Genomic DNA, 26,700 nt, shown 5'->3' with positions numbered 1-26,700 from the left:
AAACATCAAAGAATGATTACATATTACTCTGCGTTTTAAAAGCACACCTGTTTTATTTACATTAATTAAAATTTAGTGATAATTAGCTTTAAAATCCACGTTAGTTTATAAAATTGAACTTCCATTAGACTGTTGTCTGCAAACTACTACTGATGTGATAGAACTAGCCGGGAGTGGCTGTGTGTGTGTGTGTGTGTGTGTGTGTGTACGAAAGCAAGCAAGCGAGGGAGACATGAGAGACGGAGAAAGAAGGGAGGGAGAGAGAGAGATCTAGCTCCTGGTTAGATCATAAAACCCAAAATTTATCTCGATGTTGTTAACGAGAAAAGGTCTCTAGAAAGCCTCTCCTAGTGGAAGAAATGTCCAGGACAGAAACGCCATGTGCTATGGAGAATCACAGAGGTCCACAGCTGAATAGGAGCCCTAGAAAACACCTAGCTTCTCTCTTCCCTTATTTTTCAAATGAGAAAAAGAAGTCACAGAACAGTTACATGTTGTGACAAGGCTACACGGGGAATTGCAAGCCAGTCAAGAACCTGGTGTCCCAATGCCCAGACCAAATGATAAGTCTATTATTGTTCAACCTACCACTTGCAAAGGCTTTGTCTTCTACTAAAACAAGAATGAAGTTGTTGAGTTCATGACTTTAATAGAAAACACACACACACACACACATACACACACACACCCAGAACCTTACTTTATTGTGTGTGGCATTTTATCTCTATGTCTTAATTGCAGGCATCACAAATTTGTATGTAATGCATTATAAACTGGAAGCTGGTGATTCAGCTAATACCTTACACTGATTCCCCAGTTTTTTCAAGACTTTAAGGCTTGTGGGATTTTAGGATCATTCCTCTTCTGGCAGTATGTTTTAATTAACGATAAAAGTCTTTTGGTTTTGTTGTTGTTGTTGTTTTGTTTTTTCTTTAGAGAATTCTTTGCATTCAAGTTGCTCCACAACCTGGATTGGAAATCACTGGTGGTGACAAATGACTAAGAAAGTGCCATCTTTTTGAAAAACTGTGATTCTATGACAAGTAAGCTAAAGAACCATAAAAAAATCTTCAGAGTCGAGATTTTTTTCAAAATAACTTATTAATTTTCTTAGGTCTTGTAGCTTGGGGGATCTGCATGAGCACTGAAGAGCAGNAAAAAACTGTGATTCTATGACAAGTAAGCTAAAGAACCATAAAAAAATCTTCAGAGTCGAGATTTTTTCAAAATAACTTATTAATTTTCTTAGGTCTTGTAGCTTGGGGGATCTGCATGAGCACTGAAGAGCAGTGATATGGCTCACTTAGAAGGGGGCTAGTCTACTCTCTGCTCATCTCTTCCTGTCCTGCCCAAGAGCTTTGTTTGCACCCCTTACTCAATTATCTCCCTAATCCAAAGCATGCAAAAGCCTCTTGAACACAACTTTGTGATGATTCAGTCTAGTTAAAATAATCTTCAAACAGTGACCCCCCCGCCAAGAGGGCTTTGTGGTTGGGGGCAGGTTGGAACAAGTGCATTCAAATACCACCAGGACTGAAAGGGAGCCCAAAGGCAGAGTCCAAGCAAGCAGCCTTCCGCGCTGAGCAGGGTCTCCTTTCTCTGCTGTATTTCCTTCTTCCCGAAGAAGCAGCAGGAGCACAGAGAACGAAAGCCCGCATTTTCAGTTCTCTGTAGAGTGCTCTGTAAACAAAACAAAACGCAAACAAAACAAACTGCTTGGCTGCTTGGAGAGTGTCAGGCACAATGCGGAAAGTCTGAGGAACTCAGGGTGCAAAGAGATCGTGCCCGGGGTGGCGAGAGGGGGAGCACTGCAGCGGTGCCGCTCGCCAGGGTGGCGCAATATTTGGACGGCACAGGAAAGAGCTCTACACATAAATGAAAAAGCTTGAAAGCTGGCACGGGTGAGACAGGCCGCAGGTGAGCCAGAAACCTGACAAGGGTGTGAAGGAAACGCGTGCTTCCAGAGCTGTGTGGCCTTCTGGGAAGAGCCTGGTGAGTTTCACAGAGGTCATTCCTTCATTCGGGCGCTAGATGCGGAGGCGCAGCTGTCTTCCACGTGGCTGAGGAAACGCACGGGAGTCTGTGCAGCACCGAAGTGAGAACCAGGCACTCGAAACAGAAAAGAGGAGCCGGTTGAGGTCTGCGTGATTCAGAGGCGGGTCGCCCAGGGAAAGGGCCAGTGTGCAACGCTACTCAGAGGATTATTTTTCTTCATGGTAAAAAGACTGCAACAGAGCATTTTCCTAAGCATTAGATGCTTCTCCTCTCCCCTCACCACCCCTCCCCAGTGATCTCTATATGATGGATTTGTCTATGGGGAAAAAAAATTGAGAGAGAAAAACGCCAGTTTGCATTAATTCTTAAAGGTAAGCAAAAATAAGAAAAGACAGTCACCCTATCAACCCTTGCCAAAAAGTCCATCGTTGTTTGAAGCATGATTATAAGCAACATGGGAACTGGAGTTGTGTGCTGTATTCTGAATTTCTGTGTGTGTGTGTGCTCGTGTGTGTGTAATATAATGTAGATATTTCGGAGAGCTGGGGTAGTATGAGTAGCTTGGCAGTAAGGAGACTTACATGATAAAAACACTATGAAAGTTTAAAAGAAATCTTTCAGGAAAGTTGCCTTTTATCTTTTATTTCTCATTCTCCTTGTTCCTGTGGCATCGTTTAATTAAAAATGCAAGAAACATACAAATCTGAAGAGGCATACTCTTGATGATAAGATGACAATAAGAAGATCACAGAAGCTTATATTCACACTAAGCATGTTAAATGGCCAAATAAACCCACTCGGAATGTCCTTCCAGTGAGCAAGAAATTATTGCTGAGATGCCGTAATTCCTAAGTGAAGAGATGCTTCCAAATAAGTGAACAAGATTCTCCAGAAGTTTCCATAGCCGTGTTTATAAGTGCAGTAAACTTTTAGAGGTGAACATAAGATGTTCGTGTGTTTTCCTAAAGGCAATTTATGCTAGGTGTATCGGTGCCAGATACACGGCATTTCTGGAATTATGTGTATTTGCAAAATTTGACAACGCTCAGGTAAACATGCCAGACCCAGGAGCAGACAAGAGTTAATGAAATAATCTTAATATTTATTGAAACATCACTATTTTGTGCCTTTATGCCAGACAGTGATAGACAACCCCATGCTATTATTTTACATGAGTTCCTTGTTAGCAAACGAAAAGCCCATTAAACAGACTGCATCATTCTTACATGTCTAGGATAAGAGGCATCTACCATGATGTTTCAGAACTTATAAGCATATATGTGTATGCGTGCATATGTGTGTACGTATGTATGTCGGTGTATCTGTCAAGTTTACTTGGGAAAATATCCCAGTGTAAACTGGGCTTACCTATTGTGTTTCGTTTGTTTGCTTCTTTTTTTTTTTTGGTAGGAGACCCAAAGAAGTTAACTGAAAGATCATCTTTCTGTTGGAAGCATTTACAAACCTGATCTGATCATGATACACAAGTTCACAGAGGCTATAGGGTCAAATGTTTGCAAGAGTATCGACCGTGAACTAAATATTGAGGACACACACCCAACAGGATACATCTAGGCACTGAAATGACTGAGTCAGGAAAAAGAATAAGAAACCGTGATGTTCCGAAGGACAGCATTAGAGTCAGCAGTTATCGCAGGGCATTATGTCATGAGGATGGTAATTCCTTGTAGTTCCTTATTTGCTATGTAAATGTATGGAGTTTTCTCTGGCTTGCTTTAAAATTAGAATCATCAATGTCTCATGAGACAGAGAGAGTAGAGTCTGCCCTGGAATCGAGGGATAAACCTACGTGACATTTCAAGGTTCCCTTCCTACACCAATATAAAATCCAGCATTATTCAACAGACCTGGTTACAATAAGTGTGAATAAAATGCAGAAACACAATGTCATTCCTTACACAAACAACAGCTAGGCAAGCTATTTGATAATGCTCTAAGACATTATGTGGTTAGGTAAACCAAAATGACATATGTAAATCTTTTTCAAAAATCAACATACAAGCCTACAAATTCTCTATAATCGCCTTGGGAGGGGCTGCTCTGATGAAATTGAAAATGTCTCCTCCATATGTGCTCTTTCAGACTCTATAACATTTAAAGAAAATGCTCTAAAAGATAAAGTTGGCATGTAAAAAGCATGGGCAGAAGTATCAGTAATGATCAGAGCAAAACAATTCTAGAAGGCATCTTAATTTTCATATGGCTCATTTGCATTTGAAACACTGAGAATTCCTATCTCTCTTGTACAAAAATGTGTACATATTAAATTACTTTCCACTTGAAAGAACATTTTCCTAAATGTTTGGAAGATGATCAAATTTTAACTGGAGGACTTGTTTTCTTCCGTCAGGTGTGGGGGAGATGTGGCTTCCTGGTAGGAGAGGCAACAGTTGATTCTAATAGCAGAACAAAACAAAAATAAGAAAGTAAATGGAAAAGAATTCCTATTTGTACAGTTTGATTTAAAGATGGTAAAACAAAAAGGATACATATGATACAAAGATGTCAAAAGAATCAATTTAAAAATCAAATAGGGTTACCTTTCCAAAAATTGTGATATTCTGATACTTGAAAATTAGGTTCTATTACTTACTGTGGAATTCTCATGGATGTAGTTGATATATTTCAGCATGTTTATTTCTGAGTATCTAGCCAGTGTTTAAAAGGTAGGTGCCCATCAGCTGTCAGATAATATTTCCAAGAGTCTACGTTCTACCTATCTTAAATTTTTAATTTTAGGATATTTGGCAAAACAGTAAAGATTTAAAACCTCTTTACTATCAATTTTAAACAATATTTAGTCTTAAGGAAATTGTTGGTTACTCACTCAGAGATCTAGAAGTTGGTATCCGGGGGAAATTTGAACTCACAAAGTGAAACCACATTGAATGAAAAGACTTTTTGAATTTTTATTTTATTTTCTGATACGGTAAAATGTTTAGGGAAGAGGCACATGTTCAGAAAGAAAACCAGAACCTGAACGACATCCCTGTCTTCCTCTTGGCCTTGCTTTCCAGAGACTTCACCTGGTGGAGGGAGCTGCTCAGGCATGGTCTCAGTGGTGGGGGCTCTAGTAAGGCTTCCTCGTGAAGTGGGACAGGATGCAGTTGACTAAGGACAGAGAACATGACCTAAGTTCTGTAAATGAGATTATCTAGGTATATGCTGCTCTTTGTGCTTCTTTTCCTTTTGGAGAAATAAAGCCCCTGATCTGAATCAGCTGTGCTAGCGGGTATTAAGGAAAGGGGAGCACAGCTGTGAGCTGGAGACGTACAGGGAGAGCAGCACCCCTACCCCCTCGAGGTGAGGCTGACCGCAATCAGGAACTGAGGGGCAGGATGGGGCCATGCTGCTGCTCACCCTCCCAGGCCAAGCGTGGGGAATCTGGGGAGATGTACTTTAAGGAGACTGTTTTTACACACAATTCACCCTGTATTGCAGACTGCTGCCTCAGACTTATTTGAGCAAACCCTAATCTTTTAGGGTTTGCAAGTCAAGCCCGGTGCACTTGACTTGCAAACACAGAACTTAAAACAGTAAAAGATAAAATGGCCTATGTAGTAAAAAATTGAAAATCATCTTAACATGTCATCTTATTGATTAGTTTGATCTTTCTCTCTCAACAAACTTTGATTTTAATGATCAAAAGGTTGAAAAAAAAACAAACAAACCCTTCTTCCTTTATGGTAGACATGCTAATGAGAAGATAAATGACCAATAAGTAGATCGAAGGTGGAAGCTAAAGCAAACATGGAATGGGGTGATTGTCAGTCCGGTAACTACAAAGTTACATCTTCATTTATTAATAAGCAATGTTCTTCTATTTATTTATTTGAATAATATTTACCAAGTACCTTCTATAGGTCAGACAGTTTTAGGGGCTGGGGACACGGATGAAAAATAAACCCCAAACCAAAACAAACCTACTTCCATGGGGTTTATGTTTTAACTTCAAAGTTTTTCTGAAACCAAGTAAAGCACGGTCACCTAGACAACTGCAGAATCAAGGTCTGTCGTATCCATCATACTACTCTACAATATTGGCATATTTTAGGAAGAGCTTGGTTCTCAGGTATTTGAGTTTCATCTCTTAGCATCTGCCAGAGCTTGTCCTTGGTTTTGAGTAAAGGCCTAGGGAAGGCAGGCCTAGGTGCCTGCCAGCGGTAAAAAGACGGAAAGAGTTAAGTTTTCATACAGTGTGTCTGGAGGCGACAGAAGGGTCCCGGGATTCCTCAGTAACATTCAAACTTAGTCCTGCTGAAATTGGGGTTTTATTGTACGAAGTTGTTATATTTTGGGTCCATGATCTGGCAGGTAAACTATCCAATCAGCGTAGCAAAAAGTTGAGCAATACTTTGATTCAAGATATTTGGAATAAGATTTTGCAACAAATTTGGATATTTTCATAGTTTTATGGTTTTATTACATCAATCACCAGAATTTATTAAGCTAAATAAATACAACTAAACCAGTGCAAAGAAAGGTCTTGGTGTCCACTGAGTCTCACTTTGAAAGGTAGGAAAAGGAAAGAAAAAGAATCATTTTTATAGCGTTTTAGCTTTTGAACAGAGGTACCTGCTGGCGTCTTCTGTTTCGTCCTTCAGTACATGCTTTTCTTTTAATTTGGTCCTCGTGAAAAGAATCAAAGTAGGGGCTCTCCAGTAGTTGGGCACAGGTTAATCTGTCATCAGGATTCATCTTCAGACACTCCTTTGGAGGAAAAGAAAGTATTAAAAGAGGGGCCTATTTTGTTACTGTGACCCGAAACTGAACAACTTGTCAGAGCAAATATCAGTTTAGAAAACCTTCAGGTGTGTCTATTATCAAGTACTTGAAACTTGTTGATAACTAGAATTGCTTTTCTTTTGCCATTTCAAAGTCTTGAGGGTAGAATTCAGTGTCTCTGGAAGGGGGCTCGAGTACAGCAGGTGTTTTTTTTCCCCAAAGATTTTGTTTGTCAGAGAGAGAGAGAGAGGGAGTGAGAGAGAGAGAGCAGCAAGCAGGGGGAGCAGCAGGCAGAGGCAGAGGGAGAAGCAGACTCCATGCTGAGCAGGGAGCCTGATGTGGGACGCCATCCCAGGACCCTGGGATCATGACGTGAGCCGAAGGCAGATGCTTAACCCACGGAGCCACCCAGGCGCCCCATAGATTAGGTGTTTCTACCAATGACATGTCTTCATCACTTGTCAAAGCAAGTAGTTTGTGGGACACATCGAGTGTGATCCCGAGCGCGGTCCCAGGACCAGCTGCATCAGCATTACCTGGGAACTTCTTGTCAATGCAGTTCCTGCTCGGTCAAAAAGCACTGGGGGTGGGGCCCACAGGCCTGCATTTGATAAGCCCCCTGGATGATTCTGATACCTGCTCAAGTTTGAGAACCACTGGTTTAGGGAGATGGCTGAAGTATTAGTTTTCGTAACGCAACAAGTCTAAAACCCGGATAATCGGGGTGTGTGTGTGTATTTATGTATATATATATGAATAGCTAGAGGCAAAAAGGAAAAGGTAGCATCATGACCCTTTATATTAGAGGCTACTAGAAACTTCTAGCTTTGCCTCTGAGAGGGGAGGACTCTGGCCGCAGTGGGGTTGGTGGAGTCCCGTCACAAAGATTTTCTTCAAGAAGTCCTGATACTCTTTGGCCAGAGAATGGGGCTTTTCCCACGAAGAAAGACAGATTATGATCCATAAGGAATTAGAACAGCCTTAGAACTCCCAAGCACAGGAGACCTGAAATTTCTTGCCTTAGGACCATAATAAAGAAGTAAAACTTACCAACACAACAAACATAGTTTTGAGGCATTTAGGTGTCCAGATAATTATGTTGACTGAGGCTGTCCCACACTGGGCTGCCCTGTGGTGTCCATTCCTCCCTAATCCCAGCTGACCTCAGGTCTCTGAGATCCTTGCAAATGCCGCCACCCCCACCGTCTCATCTGCCCTTCAGAGCCGTGTCTGATTGGACCTTGTTTTAAGAAACAACCCTGCTCGGGATAATCAGCACAATCAGCTTCACCTGCCCCTCCCCAGCTGCCACCTGCTCCAAACAGACCCCATCCCAGCCCCACGTTAATGATCCGCACCATAGTTAAGTCTATCTGCTACTGGGGGTCTGACTCCTCAAACCCTAACACTGACAGGACTGTAACCAGCACAGAAAGACTGATATTCAAAGATTCTGAACACAAACTATGGTAGTCCATTTCTTCATCACTTCGTTCCGGCTTTTGCCTCCATCATTGCACTTAAGTGACTCCTGTTATTCATACCTATGACTTCCATATTCATAAATCCAATAGGTAGATCATGTTCTTATCCCCACAGTGTTAGACACTACTGACCACATTCTCCTCCTTGTAACTCCCTATGGCTTCTTGATGCTTCCCTTTCCTTCTTCTTACCTCGTGACCACCCCTTCTCAAAACAACCTGTGTTAGTTTACTCTCTTCTCCACAACGGGTGGGTGGAACTCCTCCAGGCTCAGTCCTAGGCTTTCCTTTCTCCTCTCCGTTTCTAGCTGATCTCACGGATTCCTAAGGCTTCAATTATTAAGGTTTATCAGAGACTTCCACATGTATATTTCTGGTCCAGACACCTCCTTTGGACTCCAGACCCACACACGCAGTGGCCTACTTAACAGTTCTGATTTGTCTCAAGGGCACTGTTGCGGATTGACTTGTGTCCCCACCAAACTATGTTGAAGTCCTAACCCTCAGTACCTCTTCATGTGACCTTATTTGGAAATAGGGTCTTTGCAGATGTAAATGGTTAAGATGAGGTCATACTGGAACAGGGTGGACCCTAATCAAATGGGATGGTGTTCTTATAGGAGGGAAGACAATGCAAAGACAGATACATAGAAAACACCAGAAGACAGAGGCAGTAATTAGAGTTCTGTTGTCACAAGCTCAAGAATGTCTGGGGCTACCCAAAGCTGATAGAGCCCAGGAAGGATCCACCCTAAAAGCTTCAGAGAGAGCATGGCCCTGTCAACACCTTGGTTTGAGACTTCTAGTCTCCAGAATTGTGAGGATAAATTTCTGTTGCTTGCAGTCACCCAGCCTGTGGTACTTTTGTGACAACAGCTCCAGGAAACTGGTACAGATATCTCGTGGTTGCCACCCTCCTCTATCCACTCCCCAGATCTGAATCATAACTAAGTCCTATCAGTTTTATTTCCAATCACATGTTGAATTCATTCACTTTCTTTAATGGGCTTTCAATCTGTTGAAATCTGGTCTACTAAATACCTATGGGCTTCTACTTTAAAGAACATTTTTAGATTCTAAGGCAACGCTGCTAATGCTGAGCTGTTCCATGGGGCCTGGGCTAGAACGATATCCCATTTTGTTAGTTTTGGGAGCAGTGAGATGAACTGGGTGGAGTTGAGGCTTCGGAGTTCCCGATGGCCTGTACTAATACCTTTCTATGCACCAAGAGGCTGATGAATTCTCAGAGGTGTTCCCCGAGCAGAGTGTTCCCACCTCAGGAAAGGTTTTTAAGATGAGGGACGAGAAATCGGAACTGCAAAGTACATGTCAGGATCCTTTCCTTGAAACTTCAGATTTCACAGAAAAGCCTTAAAAATATTTCCAAGAGCCCACAGACTTCTTCTTTGGCCAGATTAAACTGATACAGTGGTAGGATGTTATGGCTATGAAAGCAACTGAGAAATAAATAATACGGTGTCTGTTGTCTCATTTAAAACCTAATGGAGAGACACAAAAGCTGCCGTAGATCAGCCACTGCACGCCTCCACTGGCTTTGGCACTGTCACTGGCTGGCATTTCACCCATTTGAGCAGTTGCCTGCATAGATAATGGCCTAGTCCCATGGGATGACTGCCTGTTATGGTAGCTAGGTTTTATTTGTTATTAAAGATGTCTCAATTGCAATTAGTGAAAGAAAGCCTTCTTTTGGGGCACCTGGGTGGCTCAGTCGCTTAAGTGTCTGCCTTCGGCTCCTGTCATGATCCCAGGGTCCTGGGATCGAGCCCCGCATTGGGCTCTCTGCTCAGCGGGGAGCCCACTTCTCCCTCTCCCTGCCGCACTGCCTACTTGTGTGCGCTCTCTCTCTCTCTCTCTGTGTCAAATAAATAAATAAATAAAATCTTAAAAAAAAAAAGAAAGAAAGCCTTCCTTCATCTAGCCTGGGGCAGGAGTCTAGGAGATAGGATGTGGCCCATGGAACAGCATAATCCTTGATGCACTTAGAGAATCCTTGGGTCCCAGCTCAGACATTACAGGTATAAATCAAATGGTTGAATGACAAAACTAGCTTCATCCAGAATTGGTCAGGCAAACAGGGTACTTCACCTTTGCAGCTGAGGACAGGCAGTTTGTCCTATACCTTGGAGTTTTTCTGCCCCGGAGCTGCCTTCTAGGAAGTTTTCTCTCTGGCTAGTTAGAGGAGTAACCAGCAGAAGACTTGGCCTGTACCCGAAAATGGGTTGGGTTTGCAGCACTGGGCAGATACCCTCCCCACAGGAGATCTTGCTAAATTGTAGGTGGGTCAGAACAACCTGTTCAGAACAAGGTTGGGAAACTGAACTTCTAGGACAGGGCCTGCAGAATGCTGGGTTAAGGCAGGTCAGAGCAGGGTGACAGAGAGAAGGCAGCTGAGGGCCAGTGAAGCACTGGTAAGGGCCGTCTGAGAGCACAGAGGTGTCAGGCTTTCTGGAGGACTCAGACCAAAGGAATCCAGCACCCTGGATAGCACCTTGGCAGTGACCACCACTAGCACAATGGCTAGTCTACACAACTGACTCTAGGTCATCCAGGTGGCTCTGCCTCGAGATCACATACTTCTGAGTTAGGCTGTGTGTCATAATCACCTAGGGGGATGTTTAAAGATACAAAATCTTAAAAAATTATTATTAAAAAAAAGAAGAAATAATTTGTTTTTGAATGGCTATAGTAATATTTATAGAAACATGTTGATATTGTAAACTAACTTCCAAACCATTTAACATTTTCCTATATGCTCATTGTGTTTATTCGACTAATGTATACTTAAAATACATATATCAAATGTTTGTGAAAATAAAACCAAAGACAAGGAAAAAAAAAGATACAAATTCTAAGGTCCTGTACAGAGAGATTCTGCTTCTGTAACTCTGAGGATAGATACTGGAATGTATATTTTTAAAAAACTCATTCTGATGAGTAGTCATTCTGATGAATAGTATGGAAACCACTGCTATAGATAGAACTTAATTGGTTGCTAAAGATAGATACCTTTACTGATATCTCCATCCGTATCCCACTAGGAGCTTTCAGTATCCACAGTGGATGTAAGAGTCACATCTTCTAGCATGGGTCAATTGGTCAAGCATGAATGGCAGACTAGTCATAGGTGAAATTTCGTCTGCTTTTTATTAGAATTTGTCCTGTGTTTGACTATTTCTTTTGGGCCTAGTGAAAGAGCTATATCTGGTGTCTGCATGTCTCTGATTTTGTTTGGTGTACTAATTTTTTTAAAAAATGATTTTAAATTTTATTTAACCCAATGTATCTAAAATATTATCAGTTCAACATGTAATTAATATCCTAAAACTTCTTAGTGAAATATTTAATATTCTTTTTTATAGTAATTTTCACAGAAATCTAGAACATCTTCCTTCTAATTAGCCATATTTCAAGTGTTCAATAGTAATATGTAGCTAGTGACTACCACCTTGGACAGTATAGTTTAGACCTTCAAAGATTCATCCTCATAAATTTCTATAGACTGAATATACTGACTTAACAGTCAAATTTCCTAATAAATGCAAAAGAAGTAATGGTGTTCATCACAGCAAATGCTAATTATACTCTTCTGTCTTTGACTAGTTTTAATGGATATGTTAGAAAAATTACTGCTTCAACTACTGATGTTCCTTTAACTATAATTATTTTACAGTTCCTTATTATTTTCAATGACTACTTGGCATTATTTGCCCTCACTGTCAATCCCTCCCAGAGTTACCAGCTTCAATTATTACAATTTCCAGTCAATAATGGTTATAATTGATTCGTAAGTACCTTCATGAAATTTAAAGACATGGGATGAGCATCTGAGAACTTTTCTTCAAGAGTTTCCTAGAAAACAAAATAAAGAACTTCAATGTTACGTAACAACAAAGTTATGTTTATTTTTAATATTTTAGAAATAACACTTTGGAGAAAGACCTCCCCTAGTAGGTTAGATAATTCCTTTTAAGGACTTTTTTAAAGTCCTATTTTTATATAATTTTACACTATAGTATAAAGGTTTAAAAGACAAAAACTGGAATTATTTTCTTTCTTTTTTTTTTCTTGACAGAGAGAGAGAGAGAGAGAGAGCACAAGCAGGGGGAGCAGCAAGCAGAGGGAGAAACAGGCTCCCAGCTGAGCAAGGAGCCTGATGCAAGACGCGATCCCAGGACCCTGGGATCATGACCTGAGCCGAAGGCAGACGCTTAACCGACTAAGCCACCCAGGCGCCCCTACAATAGTACTTCAACACCTGTGCAGATTTACTTATGGGATGCCTGGAGCATTAATGAACATGTGTTGAGCTACATGTGTATGAGCACTACGGAAAGCAAGAGAATGATAAACACAAAATTCCGAATAGTAGGGAAGGAAGAGCATGGGATCAAGGGAGGAGCACATAGGGAAGGGGGAGCTCCAAAGATAATGGTAATAGTCTCCTTTATGTTTTTTAGGGGTTTTTTGTTTTGTTTTGTTTTGTTTTTTTAAGTAGGCTGCACACCCAGCATGGAGCCCAATGCAGGGTCTGAACTCACAACCCTGAGATCTGAACTCACAACCCTGAGATCAAGACCTGAGCCAGGATAGAGTTAGATGCTCAACCAACTGAGCCACCCAGGCGCCCGGGTAATAGTCTCCTTTAACTAGGAGCAGGTACTTGTGACTTTGTATTCCATGCTTTAAACTAAACTGTTATATAAATACTCATTTGTAATTCAAGCTCTAGCCTTGTTAATTCAATTTTAACCTTTTGTTATATTTGTTAAAACCTTTAACAAATATAGGGGTTGCTGGGTGGTGTAGTTTTTAAGTGGCTGACTCTTCGTTTGGCTCAGGTCCTGATCTCAGGGTCGTGGGATCAAGCCCCGGGTTGGGATCCGTGCTCGGTGTGGAAGCCTGCTAAAGTTTCTCTCTCCCTCTCTCTCTGCCCACCCCCACTTGCTCATTCATGCCCCTCTCTCTCAAATAAATAAATCTTAAAAGCTTTAACAAATGTAAGAAAAGGAAATCTATTATAATATATCAAGGTATTACATAAAATGCTGAATTTAAAATGAGCAAGGTGTCTAGAGATAGTTAGGATTGTTCGAACCTCAGATTGTTCCCGTAGCCATAAATCATGATGTGGCCTTACAGACTTTTCCCATCCCTGCTCCACTCTTGTACCAACACACAGCTCAAATGTGGGCACACACCTCTTCTGACTGTCCTTTCATTCTATAGGCAGAATTTAAACCACATGGAACTTTAAAAATCATAGCCCACACTTAGGTGACACAGACAGGAAATCAATGTCTATAGAGAGTAAGAGTGTCTAGTAGTCATTGACACATTCCCAAAGAAAGGCAAAGACCACAGAAAGAGCATAGCAGTGATCAATGTGATTTGGAATTTTCATTTGGATACAATGAGGATCATTTTGTAGAATGACTTTCCACGTGAAAATATCTGTTGTGAAGAAATGGCTTTTATGGGCTTGAGCTTTGTTTTACAAGCTGAAAAAATCAAGAATGCATGTTTTCAAAATAAAGAAGACTACAGTAAGCCATCTCTGTAAAAAAAAAAAAAAAGAAGACTACAGTAAGCACTGTTTAACAGTAGATAATTATTTCAGGGAAAGGTACTGAGTGTTTTGACTAAAAGGATCAAGGCATTTATGTAAGGAACTAAATATACTTTCACTTCAAATTTAACATTAAGTTAATCTTTGATTAGACAGGGCAAGCAGACTTTTAAACCACTCTCTTGGTTAATTTATGCTGTTTTATATAACTTCTTTGATCTGTGTCAAGTGTGCCAGAAGGAAAACAGGAGCCCAAAGTACAGATATTTTGAAAAATACCCCTTTAAAGAAAGTTGCAACACAACAACAAACATCCGAGACTGAGTGGCTTACCATGTCTTCTGGCTCAGGAATACTGATGCCGTGGAAAAACTGGTTACTTTTGAAGATAGATTGATGTCTTGGGATTAGTTTTCCTGTAAAATACAAACCACATAACTCATGACAAATTTAATAAAAACAAAAGTGTTTAGAAGGTTAACTTCTGAGGTCCAGATATACAAGAAATACTGACCCTGATCATTCCTTCCAGATTTGGGAGGAGTGAGTCCCTGCAAAAACATGCCTCTCAGGGAAGGGCAGTCCTCCCACGCAACTCTCTTTGCCACATGTGGCTTGGTCTGCCACTCAGCCCCCCGCCAAAAGAGGAGGCAAGAAAACCGTGCTGAAGCTTTACAACATGATTTCAGAACTATCTTACAGTTCTTGCTATTTTTAATGAGCAAAATGAGGCTCAGAAATTTAATAACTGTCTAAAGTCACATGGTCATTAAGAGACAGACACGGGATTCAAACTCAGGTCTGTCTCATGTCTGCTTATGTAAATTTCCACAATCCTTTTTGAAAATCAATCCAACGATATGTACTTAAGGTGTAGCCTGTGGTAATCCTCTACCCTACATTTTTCATGCTGTAGAATTCTCCAGAAGAATGTGTTGGAACCAAACAGACACCTGCATCAGACCAAACAGCAGTGCTTCCATTGTCCAGCAGCTGTGCTGCCAGGATAGGCGAGGGGCAGGAATTAATAAATACCCATTTGGTGTGTCAATGTATCACTTTCCTTGCATCCCTGCTGCTTGGCATAAAGCTGCAGCCAACCTTCTGGGTTACGTCCTCTTCCAACTGCCACGGATGCTGACACAGGGTGGAAGCTTATGAGAGAGGCCCCTTGAGTCCCATTCTTCTCTGCATGTAATTGTTGTATGACTCCAGGCCAATCATGGAAGCTCCCTGAGCCTCGGTTTCCTCGTTTGTAACGTAGGCACAATTAAAAATGTTATAATGTCCTTAATGGGTTTTTCTTGAGACTGGAATTTGTAAATTCTTAAGTGTTATACAAAGGAGCAGAGTTGAAGAGTTGTAACGGAGACAGTTTAGCCTACAAAACCTAAAACATTTATCATCGGGCCCTTTATAGAAAAGTCTGCTGACCCCTGCTCTACAGTAAAGGGAGGAAACCCCTCCTTTGCAGTGGGCAGAAATGACATTCGACCAAATATCTCTTAGAGTCCACACTGTGCAGATGACTCATATCCTTGTTCCTATCTTAGCCTGACACAAAAGTAAGTGGATAGTTTACTCCAAGGCAAATTGACTCGACTTGGAAAGGAACCGGAGAGCCCCTCACTGAGCAGAGTTATGGCGCCACATGGAGAAAATGGTTGGACTTTGGCGATAACCCAGCACAAGCAACCAACCAAGTAGCACTTCGGAGAAGCAAGAAAGCTCTTGTTCGTGGGGCGCCTGAGTGGCTCAGTCGTTAAGCATCTGCCTTCGGCTCAGGGTGTGATCCCAGGACCCTGGGATCGAGCCCCACATCAGGCTCCCTGTTGGGAGGCTGCTTCTTCCTCTCCCACTCCCCCTGCTTGTGTTCCCTCGCTTGCTGCCTCTCTCTCTCTCTGTCAAATAAATAAATACAATCTTTTTTTTTTTTTAAAAAAAAGAAAGCTCTTGTTCGTTATAGTGACGTCCTATCACCGTTAACAATTGAGCAACTCTGTAAGCCATAAAATGCCAGCTCCTACCCAGTGTTCTGATGATCAGATAAAGCTGGTCCACATCTGATTTTCCAGGCCAGAGTGGCTGGCCTGTCAGAAGCTCTGCAAAAACACACCCAGTGGCCCACACGTCTACCGAAGAACCGTACTGAGTATCTCCCACGAGAAGTTCAGGAGCTCGGTACCATCGTGTAGCGACGTAATCGGTGTAGGCGTCTCCTGGAACTGCAAGTGCGGCAGTCAGATCAGGTGGGGCACACTCTTGTACCACGTGACCTATTCCGGGGGGCGGGGCAGGGGGCAGGTCAGGCACTCAGGCGAGCTTCACTAACTCCGAGGCCACCATGCTCCTAACTGTTGAGGCAGCCAGGCTCCAACTGTCCAAATACTTCCACAGTGTGCTCAGCTAGTCAGTTCAACTCCCACGGGTCCCCGGGCTGAGTTCACATCTGTATCATCCCACCCAGACCGGGGGGGCAGGAAGGAGGATTTCTGTAGTGTAACCTCAAGTCGAAACCAATTTCCAAGTGCATTGCAAAGCCACTGTGTCTGTCCTGTCAGGATACTGGGTGTGCACACACGCTCTTGCAGCCAGTCGTTGCGAATGCCTGTTTCTGCCTGCCCTACAGTTCTAGATTCAGGCAGAAATAATGATTTGTTCCCCTTTCCCTTTGGTTTCCCCTGTCTGGGATGACTTCCTTTCTCTTAGCACTGTCTCTGAAGCCTCTCCTTAATTTTCCATTTATGCTTCTGGTCTTCCCAACGCCGTGGGGTGTTCCCGACCTCTCTGGGGCACAGTCGTGTCTCCCTCCCTCGTCTGCACCCTCGCTTTGGAACTTCCCCGAGAACCATCTTGTATAATTGTCTTGTGTCTTTTACTTCAGACTCTAAGTGCATGAAGAGCACAAATGCATCTTATAATTCTTTTCCTCTACGAGGCAAATCACATAAATATGACCTCCGATAAACTGGAGTGGAGTGGAGCGGACTCGCAGTGCACACTAAGGTACTGGCTAAAAGGCAAAAGTGAACTTTTCCTCTTTGACTAATCACAACGTCACGCGTAGCATCCGTTCAATATCTAAAGCAAGTAGGAGTTTACATCATTTCATAAGCATCTGAATTGGAGGAATAAGCGAAAAATTATTACTTACTCAGAATTCGTGCAAACCCAAAGTCACAGATCTTGATTATTCCTTGCTTAGTTATTAGAATATTTTCAGGTTTTACGTCTCTGTGAATACACTGTAAGGGAATATTTGATTATTTCTCTGAGTCATCAAAATGACAAAGCATAATAAACATTAAGTATTAGTTTAGGTGATAAACACAGCTTATGAGATAAAAACAAATATGCTTTTCCTTCATTTTTCTAAAAGAACTTTAATTGGCAAATTTTCACTTGTAAATCTGATCACACCAAAAGAAAAAAATATCAAAATGCTGCTATATAAGTGAAGAAATTGAAATGATAATTGTTGGATAAGAAAACTTTTTTTTTTTTTTGAGAAGGCTGTCCCATACAATTATTTCTTCCACACTTTACTGGGCTCTACTTAAACTGCAAGAGGTAAAGCCCCGGATGAGATGAGAGTCAATGTACCTCTGATAAGAACCGCCGCCCAAGAATCCCAATTCAGGTTGAATAAGTATTGCAGATTTGAGAAATTGGAAAAACATTTGAACGATAACAAAAATAACTTGCTTAAAAACTGGCTTATAACCAGAGCAACGATATTATTTGTTGCCCAAACTGGGGTGTGTGAAAGGAGCTCTGTTAGTAATTACGCCGGGACAACAGGCCCAAACCACAACTGTCCTGGGTAAGCTGGGAGGTGTGGACACCGACTTCTCCAGAGACCCTGAAGCCTTCAGCATCAGGGGACGAGGACCACTGCCAGCTGCTCAGCAGTGAGCTAACCCGGGAGGATTAGCAGCTCTCCTGAGAGATGACCACACAGGGCTGTCTGCTGGGGTCCCTCCTGGGAGAGCAGGACGCCACCGTGAGGCGTTGTCCCCTCACAAAGGCTCCTGTTATGCCTGTGGAGGCAGAGACCCTACAGTTTGCTGCATCACCGTCATGGCCCTGAATGGAGCATGTGCTCCTTCTGGATGTGCGAGGGCCACGTGGGGGTAAGGAGGAAGGCAGGCCGCGTGAGCCTCACTCCTCATTCTTCCAGAAATGGCTGCTCCCTGGTGTGGAGGCCCTCCAAGAACACAACTCCGGCCCTATTCTTCAGAACTTTCTCTCTCCAGTCCTTCCTCCCAGACAACAGATAGAACTGATGCTCTTCTTCATGACATTGTTCGGCCCTCGTCTAGAGCTCCGTCCTTTTCCGAGTACTTGCACATGAATGGCTTCATTCCTGCCACAACCCCGTGACTGCAGGTGGCCCCTGACAGGGTCTCTGGATTGAGGGTCACAGTAATCCGCTCCTTTTGCCTCACTCCTCTGCTGTGCTGTCAGTCCCTTTATATAGTATTGCCACATTATCAATTCTGAAATAATTTTTCTTTGCTATCTGGGAAGAGAAAAGGCTGAGTCCCAAATTCATTGTAGGTCACAAAAATGGCAGTTGTACTAGAAGCTTCTTCCCCGTTAGTCTCCATTATTGTCAACTGTCTCACGATTTGTATGACCAACAGAAGAAACTTCTAGGCCTCTTGAAAGTCCTAAGGCCTTAGATATTAATTTTTAAAAATACATTGCTATGATATAAACCAACATAGTTTGAGGTCCTACCTTTTAAGCAACACATTTATGAAACGTGGATTAACACTCTTGAGCCCTATTCACAGTAGTTGGTGATTTACTAGGAATAGGTCATGTCCCTCAAAAGAGTTCGCATCAAATTCTCAAATTTCTGGACTACGTGTGGCATTATCAAGCAAATGGACTTACACTGACACTTGTCTTTCGGCCTACTTAGATAGGATCTAATGCAAATCCATGTGTCATCTTTAGCAGTTTATTTTCCAACCAAAAAAATAAAAGGCAAATGAAGTATTGATGTGTCCCAAAGAAACAGAAAAATTACTGGTGTAGGTGCAGGTAAGAGAAGCTACTAATAAAGAGGAAGAGGATATTGAAGAAAGAAAAAGAGAGTCAAGATGCCTGGAACAGTAGGAAGTCAAGCTTAGTCATAGGGTGTTTACTTTCCCTGCTGCAAAGCCACACTCAGTGCAAACTCAGTGACTCTTGCAATCAGCTCGCTTTCCACCAAAGAACAAGAAACCTGCAAGTCGGTGTTAACAGAAGCTGGTTTTTTTTTTTTTTCCTCAATAACTTAGGTTGCATACACAGCTTTTAGAAAATATTGTTCAAGTTCGGTTATTGTGGCTAATGTGTAATCTCGTTTTTACTGGCTCACAAGTCAACAAGAAGAGGTATCCGTGACCCTCAACATTAAGAAACTCCAGAACTTTCACAAATTGCTTCTTGTACAACTTGATCAAATAATAGTTTTCTTTCTTTCTTTCTTTTTTTTTTTAAGATTTTATTTTTCAAGTAATCTTTACACCCAGTGTGGGGCTCGAACTCACGACCCCAAGATCAGGAGCCTCACGCTCTGCCAACTGAGCCAGCCAGACGCCCCTAAATGATAGTTTTCTATTATCTGAGAAGGTTGTCCTCTTTGGGCTTTAGAGATGGATACTGATACAGCAGTGAGGAGAAGGACCTCCTTCTACACAACTAGAACATTAATGTTAACGAGATGATGATGGATGCTGCAGCCTGACACACACATCTTGGAAGCCACTGTAGTTTTGTCGTTTTGAGGTGAAGTTCTTTTTGTCTACTGTATCAGGTATACACAAATCCATGAGTTCATAATGATACTCCATGGGTCACTTCAGTTAACGCATTCTAGCAATATTGGAGCGTAAGGAAGAACAAAGTGAGTAGGTACTTTCTTAAGTCCAGTGCTTCTCAAAATTTAATGTGCACATGAATCCCCTGGAGATCTTGTTAAAATGCAGATTCTGATTCAGTAGATCTAGGGTGGGCCTGAGATTCTGCATTTCTAATGAGCTCCCAGGTGATCTCTATTAACAAGGCCTTAATCCCTTATTACTTTAACCTTCCTTGTCTTGGTTAGGATCACCACTCTGGAGATAATAAGGTAGTCATGGTCGCCATAGGTTGAAAGCTGTGAATTTTCAGCAACACCATTGGGTCTGATTGCCTTTTCTATTCTTTGAGAGTGTCATGAGGGTTCCTTTAAAAATAAGGAGAGGATAAAGGTTTTAGATGTAGTATTGTAACAGCTTATGTATGACCTGAAGTTTTTCCTTTGCATGCGTTTTAGTAATAGATAAAAAGATACACAAAGGCTTACCATAGCATAAGAAACTGAGATAACCAGAGTTCAGAAATAATTCCCATGATGGAGGAGGAAAGTTTGTCTGAAAAATTATCCATTTTTAATAGAGGTCATGGATTATCAGTTGGAGGTTTTAAAACTTAAAATACAGAATGTGTTGTTCCGAGCAGAGAAATGATGGCAGTTGCATTGAGCTATAATAGTATTTGGGTCTGGGAATAGTAAGTTACAATCAGGTAGGTAAGTTGATTGACTCATTCATTCATTCATTCATTCATTCATCCAGTTATTCAATTGAGCGAGCACCTTTTATCTAAAAAGATCCATGCTAGGTGTTGAAGAGATACAAAAATAAATCAGCCCAGACATTGCATTCAAGTTTATAACCTGGTACACAGGAAAGTGTCTGACTATTATATAGAGATAAAGGACAAACATTTACAGTAAACAGAATTTTCAAAAAATCATTTTAATTACCCACAAGACTCCTACAAGAACCTTAGGTAAACTTTAATACATCTGATAGCATGGTGGAAAGCAAGAGAGATGTGGTTTTATTTATTTTTTAATTTTTAATTTTTTTTAAAGATTGTATTTATTTATTTGAAAGAGAGAGAGAGTGAGAGAGCACAAGCAGGGGGAGCTGCAGAGGGAGAGAGAGAAGCAGGCTTTCTGCTGAGCAGGGATCCCGATGGGGGGGCTCAGTCCAGGTCCCCAGGATCGTGACCTGAGCCAAAGGCAGGCTTAACTAACTGAGCCACCCAGGTGCCCTGAGATGCGGTTTTAATTCAGCATCATCTTTAGTAAGTATTTGAAAGCATTTGCATTATAAAAACCAGGCTTAAGTATCTTGTGAACAAAATTTCTCTATACCTTATTTTTTATTTTTATTTTTTTTTAAGTAGGCTCCATGCCTGGCATGGAGCCCAAGGAGGGGCTTAAACTCACGACCCTGAGATCAAGACGTGAACTGAAGATCAAAAGCCGGATGCTTAACCGACTGAGCCACCCAGGTGCCCCAACTCAATACTTTACTAATAGAAAATATAAGCTTTTTATTGATCCTAACAGACTCTTCATTGACTTTCTTAAAACTAAAGGAAGCTTCCTCTAAGTATTTGTTTCCACGATTTTGCATTCTTTTCCAGCAATCCTAGACTATGATAGACATTCTGCTGACACCAAAATTAACCATATGGTAGTCTGTATCCTTGCCCAGGTACTGCCTCTGTCTAGGCACCATCTCAAAAGGTCTAGAGTTATTATTTTTTTTACAACTATCATTATAGCAAAAGCCCCCAGAAGCCAACTTAAAGAAGCTCCCACTGGCCTAAGGTGGGACAACTGGACAGCAGAGAGAATGATGACTGCAAAGGATTGAGACACATCAAATATATAAGATCCATGAGTTTGTAATGATGCTTACGTTCCCCTAAAACCGTCATTGTTCACTCTTAGAGGTTGCTAAGATACCAACTTATCACTCTGAGTATTGACAAATAAAGGAAATAATCACATCTTTATCTTACTGTGTTTTACAGTTACCAGAGTCTGTGAGGGTAGGTTCTTTTCCACAGAATTCAAATTAATAAATGCAGAAGAAATAACAGAATTTGAAAATCACCATCTTTTAAGCCTAATGAAATATTAGATATAGGCAATCATCATCAATGGATGCTAAAGCCATCAAGTAAAAAGGTTGACCAGGAAATTCGTAGTGGAGAGGATCAAACTAAAATAAAACTCCTGAACCCACTAATCTATTTCAAGACGATCAAAAGTGGGACAAGGTGACATATGCCTCATGATGTTGATGCAAGAAGACGTGTACAGCATTACATATGAAATATTCTTTTTTTTTTTTTAAAGATTTTATTTATTTATTTGACAGAGATAGAGACAGCCAGCGAGAGAGGGAACACAAGCGGGGAGTGGGAGAGGAAGAAGCAGGCTCACAGCAGAGGAGCCTGACGTGGGGCTCGATCCCATAACGCCGGGATCACGCCCTGAGCCGAAGGCAGACGCTTAACCGCTGTGCCACCCAGGCGCCCCTACATATGAAATATTCTTGTCTGAAAAACTGAACCTGAAATGATCGAGTCTCTAGACACAAATACCAGTTTACCGGAAATACAGGTGAAAGAACAAGTTAAATGACACACAGGAAGCAACAGGCCGCAATGATTTCTAGAACACAGTAGTATTCAAAGTGTGTTTCTTGGACCAGCAGCTTCAGTATTAACCGGGCAAATGTTAGAAATGCAAACTCTCGGGGCCCTACTCTGGACCCATAGAATCAGAAACTCTGAGGGTGGGCCCGGCAAACTGTATCTTAGTAAGACCTCCAGGGGACTGATGTGTGCTCAAGTTTGAGAACTATGGGTCTAAAAAACTAAGGCTAATTTTTTTTTTTTTAAAGAATAGAGGAAGGGGGCCTCTTAGAGAATAAAAGACACAAAAAACGTAAAAACAAAATCAAACCAAGTGCCATGGGGAGTTACACCACTGCTATCCTGCAAACATATTTAACCCAGTTTAAAAATGATCACAGGAATCCCCAATAGGATGGCAAACAGAACATTAAGTTTACATAAGCTTTTAATTCTTAAGGAATTAGTAATTTGGTTCTCATGGAAATTGGGGGAAAAAGCCATGGATTGCGTTTCCCATATACTGTGACTTTCTTTCTTTCCCTCCATCTTTAGCTCTTTAAGGCAATTCCTGAGCGATTTAGAAGAAAAGAAGAAATTAACAAACATATTGGAAAAGGTTACTTACGTTATGTTTATGACAGAAATTAAGAGCTTGAAGTGTTTGCCATAATACACTTTTGATCACTCCATCAGCAACTCTGGGGGAAAGAAAATTAAAAAGGAAATGAAAACTCTACGATGGGGAGTCAGGAGCGGGAGCGGGGAACAGAAATGGAGTGGGTGTGGCTTGCCGTGGCCAGCAAACATGGTGCCAAGGGTGTGCTGGAGATATTTCTTTGAATGTGTTCATGAAAATTGCTTTACCATGTTTTCATTATAGATACATAATTTTCTCTTGTAATTTGAAAATTTCAGATCTGTAGAAATGATATATGCTTATCACAAAAATCCAAACAGTATCGCGAAAGAGGAGTAGAAAGTGCTGACTCAAAACTTGCCTCCCCAAACTAATTGCTGTAACGTACAGTGGCTTTCTCTTCGGGCACCTCTGTTTCTCTCCCTCTCTCTCTCTGCATTTACTTTTTTTCCCTCTGCATTTACTTTTTAACTTTAATTTGTTTTTAGAGGGGGTGGAGAGAGGGGGTAGGGAAGAGGAGGGACAGAGGGAGAGAATCTTAAGCAGGCTCCATGCCCAGCACAGAGCTCGACGTGGGGCTCGCTCTCATGACCCTGAGATCATGACCTGAGCTGAAATCAAGAGTTGGATGCTTAACAAACTGAGCTGTCCAGGTGCCCCTTTAATTTTAAATAAATGCATTCATATGGCTCAAAATTTAAAGAGTATAAAAGTATATCCATGAAGAACTCTCTCTCACACCTGGCTACTCACACATTTCATTCTCTGCAACGTCCCCCTCCTCTTTCAGGAAGCTTATATGCATAGAAGTACAAATACTAATGCATTTACATCTATTTCGTGGTCTCATTTTATGGATATGTTATAACTTACTTAGTTCCCATTGGTGAGCAATTAGGTTGACTCAATTTTATTCCTAGAAACAACATTTCAGTGAATATCTGCAATCATCTGTCTTACTGCAGTTGTGCAATTATCTTTTTCAGGCAAGTTCTAGAAGTGGGATTTCTAGGACGGATGATAGGCACATGTTGCATTTTGATCCTGCAGATATGACCTTCAGGCAGACCTAAAACCTGATTTTGCAGGAAGAAAGGCATACTTGAAGATTGACTTCAGTGGTTTGGTGGTAAACACGCTTGAGTACGTGCTGTAGTTGTGTAACAGTTTCTCACACCTGGTGAGCAGCCAGGTACACAGCCGGGGAGGCCAGGGAGAGCACACGTCCCATGAGAATGAGAGCCTGGTGCTTCTTGTCCTTGCAGGATCCTGGAAATATTGGAAGGCATTTTCCATTGTGGAATTGAGGATCTGGGCAACTCACATTCTGTCTGGGAGTTGTCTACCTGGTGTAACCATCTTTATAAATTATAGCAATTACATTCCCTTTAACTTTCTGTTGATGTCTTTCCATGGCTCAAATCACTGTCCCATTGATGGCACCTTCAGTTGCATCATGCCCACCGACCTGTTCCGGTCCCTAGGTCCTCATTGTCTTGCCAACATCTGGTTTTGCCAATGTTATGTTTGCCAAACTGTGGTTAAAATAAAAAGACAGCTCATCTTGGTTTTCACTGGCCTTTCATTAACTATTAGAGACTTTTGTTTTCATATGATTGTTGGACATTATGTGTCTTCTTTTGAGTATTTCCTGTTCATGGCCTTTATGTCTTTTTTGACTGGTCTGTTTACCCTTTTTTGAAATGGATTCATGACGACTCAATATATACCGGAGTCTGTATATGTACTGCAAATATTTTTATCCATGTGTTGTTTGTTTTTCAACCCTGTTCGTGGGGATGGGGTGGCTGTTTGCATAGTTTCGAAAATCTGAAACGCAAGATGTCTTTTGCTAAGTGTCTACTGTAAGAATTTTTTAATTAAAAAATGTAAAATAATCCAATATTCCAAACATACCCATCACTTGGCCTTCATGTTTTATCAGACTTGGAAATTTAAATTCTATGTTTAGATCACTTTTTAAAAACTAAACTCATCCTACGGGTGTCGCTGGTCTTACAGAGGAGTGGGACGGCCTACGTGGGACTTAGGCACCGAACCAGCTACAAGACCTCACCATGCAAAGCTGTGGCTCCCACTGAGAAACAGCAAGAAGTGTGTGGAGGTATTTTTCTCAGGGAAGTTTTCTGACTTCAGGTCACAATTATGGTGGCACATTCTTGATATCCATAGTCTGGTGGCGGCCCTTTGACTTCCACTCTTCTAATTATTAAGTATTATTAATATAGTGAAAGCCCCGAATTCTCAGTATTAAATCCCTTTCAGCTAGAAGTGTCTAGAGCCATTTCTATTTCCTACACTGAATTCCTTTTTTTTAAGGTTGCTTGTTTTAATTTAACTTAATTTTACTTATTTATTTGACAGAGAAAGAGAGAGAGAGAGCATGAGCATGGGGAGTGGCAGGCATAGGGAGAAGCGGGCTCTCCACTGAGCAGGGAGCCTCACATGGAATTCGGTCCCAGGATTCCAGGATCATGACCCGAGCTGAAGGCACTTAACCGAGTGAGCCACCCAGGTGTCCCCTACACTGAATTCTGATATAACCTGACCTTTCTCTCCTCTTTGCCTAGAGCCATGCTGGAGACAAATTGCTTGAATGTTTTTCTAAGAGAAAGAATAGTACAGCCATTTGAGCCCTATGAGGCAGGGTTCAAATCCGAGAGATGCTGCTTTCAAGTTTTAGAACCCTGGGCAAGTTATTTGTGCCTGCAGATTTCCTCATGTGTAAAAATGGAACAATGCTGCATAAGTTTATTGAGAAGACTATCTCCTGAGAGTCTGGGTTTTCATATCTCCATAGGTTTAGGAAATGAGGGTCTGAGATCAGGTGAGGCCAGTGGAGGGGACTGAGACCCTGTAGAAAGACAAGAAGAGCCCCAAGAGAACAGCAAGAGGCTCTGAGGTGAGAAAGAACAGGGAGTGTGGGAGAAACAATTAGGAGGCCAGTGTGGCCAAAGCATGAATGAAGTTGGTGAGGCTGGCCGGGGCCAAACCACGGAGGGCCTTATAGATCTGGGGAAGTAGTTTGGATTTTCTGTAAGTCTTAAGGAAAGTCATTGAAAGGACTCAAGTAGACAAGTGGCATAATATGGAGAGTGGATTTCTGTGGGCAGAGTGGAGACAGGAAGGTTGATGAGGCCATAGATTTAATAATGCAGGTGAGATGTGGTGATGTCGATTAGAGTGGTGGTGGTGGAGGGAAGGGAAATGGATTTCAGTCCTTGGAGGGCCTGGCAAGAGAAACACGTGGCCCGATTCACATAAACATGGAATGCTGGGCGGGATCTAAGCACTCAGGGACGGGGATCCACTCCTGGGATTGGGAAACAAGATAGGGGCAAGGGTTCGGAGACTGGTGGAACTGAGTGTTAATAACACGGATTCAGGCACGAACGAACACCGTAGCAAAGTCCTGAGTTCTTGCTGTGGAAGAGGAACGTTTGTGTCGTGGCAGCTCCCAGGACGTGTCACGGCTCTGCTCTAAACAGAACAGCTCCGATTTCGAGAAGCCAGGCTCCACCACAGGCAACACAACATATGTACAAAATACCAGCTACAAACAAATACCACCGGTCTTACAGAGAGAAGATAGTTATCGAAGAGAAGACAGATTCGCACAGGGCTCATTCCAGAAAGAGGATTGCAACATGCTTCAGCCACAGGCAGCATGTTTCAAAGTGTTTTGAGGTGAAATAAAACCTTCAGAAGTCAGCTGACACTGGTGTTTGAATATCATATGCTGGGTAAGGGCA

At 41.8% G+C, this 26,700-nt stretch overlaps 1 protein-coding gene across 7 annotated transcripts in view; it reads right to left on the bottom strand.

Moving 5' to 3' along the window:
* Window positions 1–1,168: 1,168 nt before the first annotated feature.
* Window positions 1,169–26,700, bottom strand: part of CDKL4 (cyclin dependent kinase like 4) — a 51,569-nt gene continuing 26,037 nt past the window's right edge. For 3 of the 7 annotated variants that reach the window (XM_034659621.1, XM_034659622.1, XM_034659623.1), the window contains exons 4-10: window positions 22,916–22,988; window positions 16,967–17,057; window positions 15,840–16,037; window positions 14,146–14,228; window positions 12,039–12,095; window positions 6,592–6,726; window positions 4,733–5,127 (exon numbers count right to left, since the gene is read on the bottom strand). In XM_034659621.1, coding sequence (XP_034515512.1) covers window positions 4,852–5,127; window positions 6,592–6,726; window positions 12,039–12,095; window positions 14,146–14,228; window positions 15,840–16,037; window positions 16,967–17,057; window positions 22,916–22,988 — 913 coding nt within the window. In that variant the 3' untranslated portion in view covers window positions 4,733–4,851. Of the gene's footprint in view, window positions 4,413–4,730; window positions 5,128–6,591; window positions 6,727–12,038; window positions 12,096–14,145; window positions 14,229–15,839; window positions 16,038–16,966; window positions 17,058–22,915; window positions 22,989–26,700 lie in introns of those variants that run through there. The other 4 variants (XM_034659625.1, XM_034659624.1, XM_034659627.1 and 1 more) reach the window with 4 other exon arrangements.

The sequence above is a fragment of the Ailuropoda melanoleuca genome, chromosome 4 (assembly GCF_002007445.2).
Source record: "Ailuropoda melanoleuca isolate Jingjing chromosome 4, ASM200744v2, whole genome shotgun sequence".
Classification (NCBI taxonomy): Eukaryota; Metazoa; Chordata; class Mammalia; order Carnivora; family Ursidae; genus Ailuropoda; species Ailuropoda melanoleuca.
This window is presented reverse-complemented; position numbering and strand designations above follow the sequence as displayed.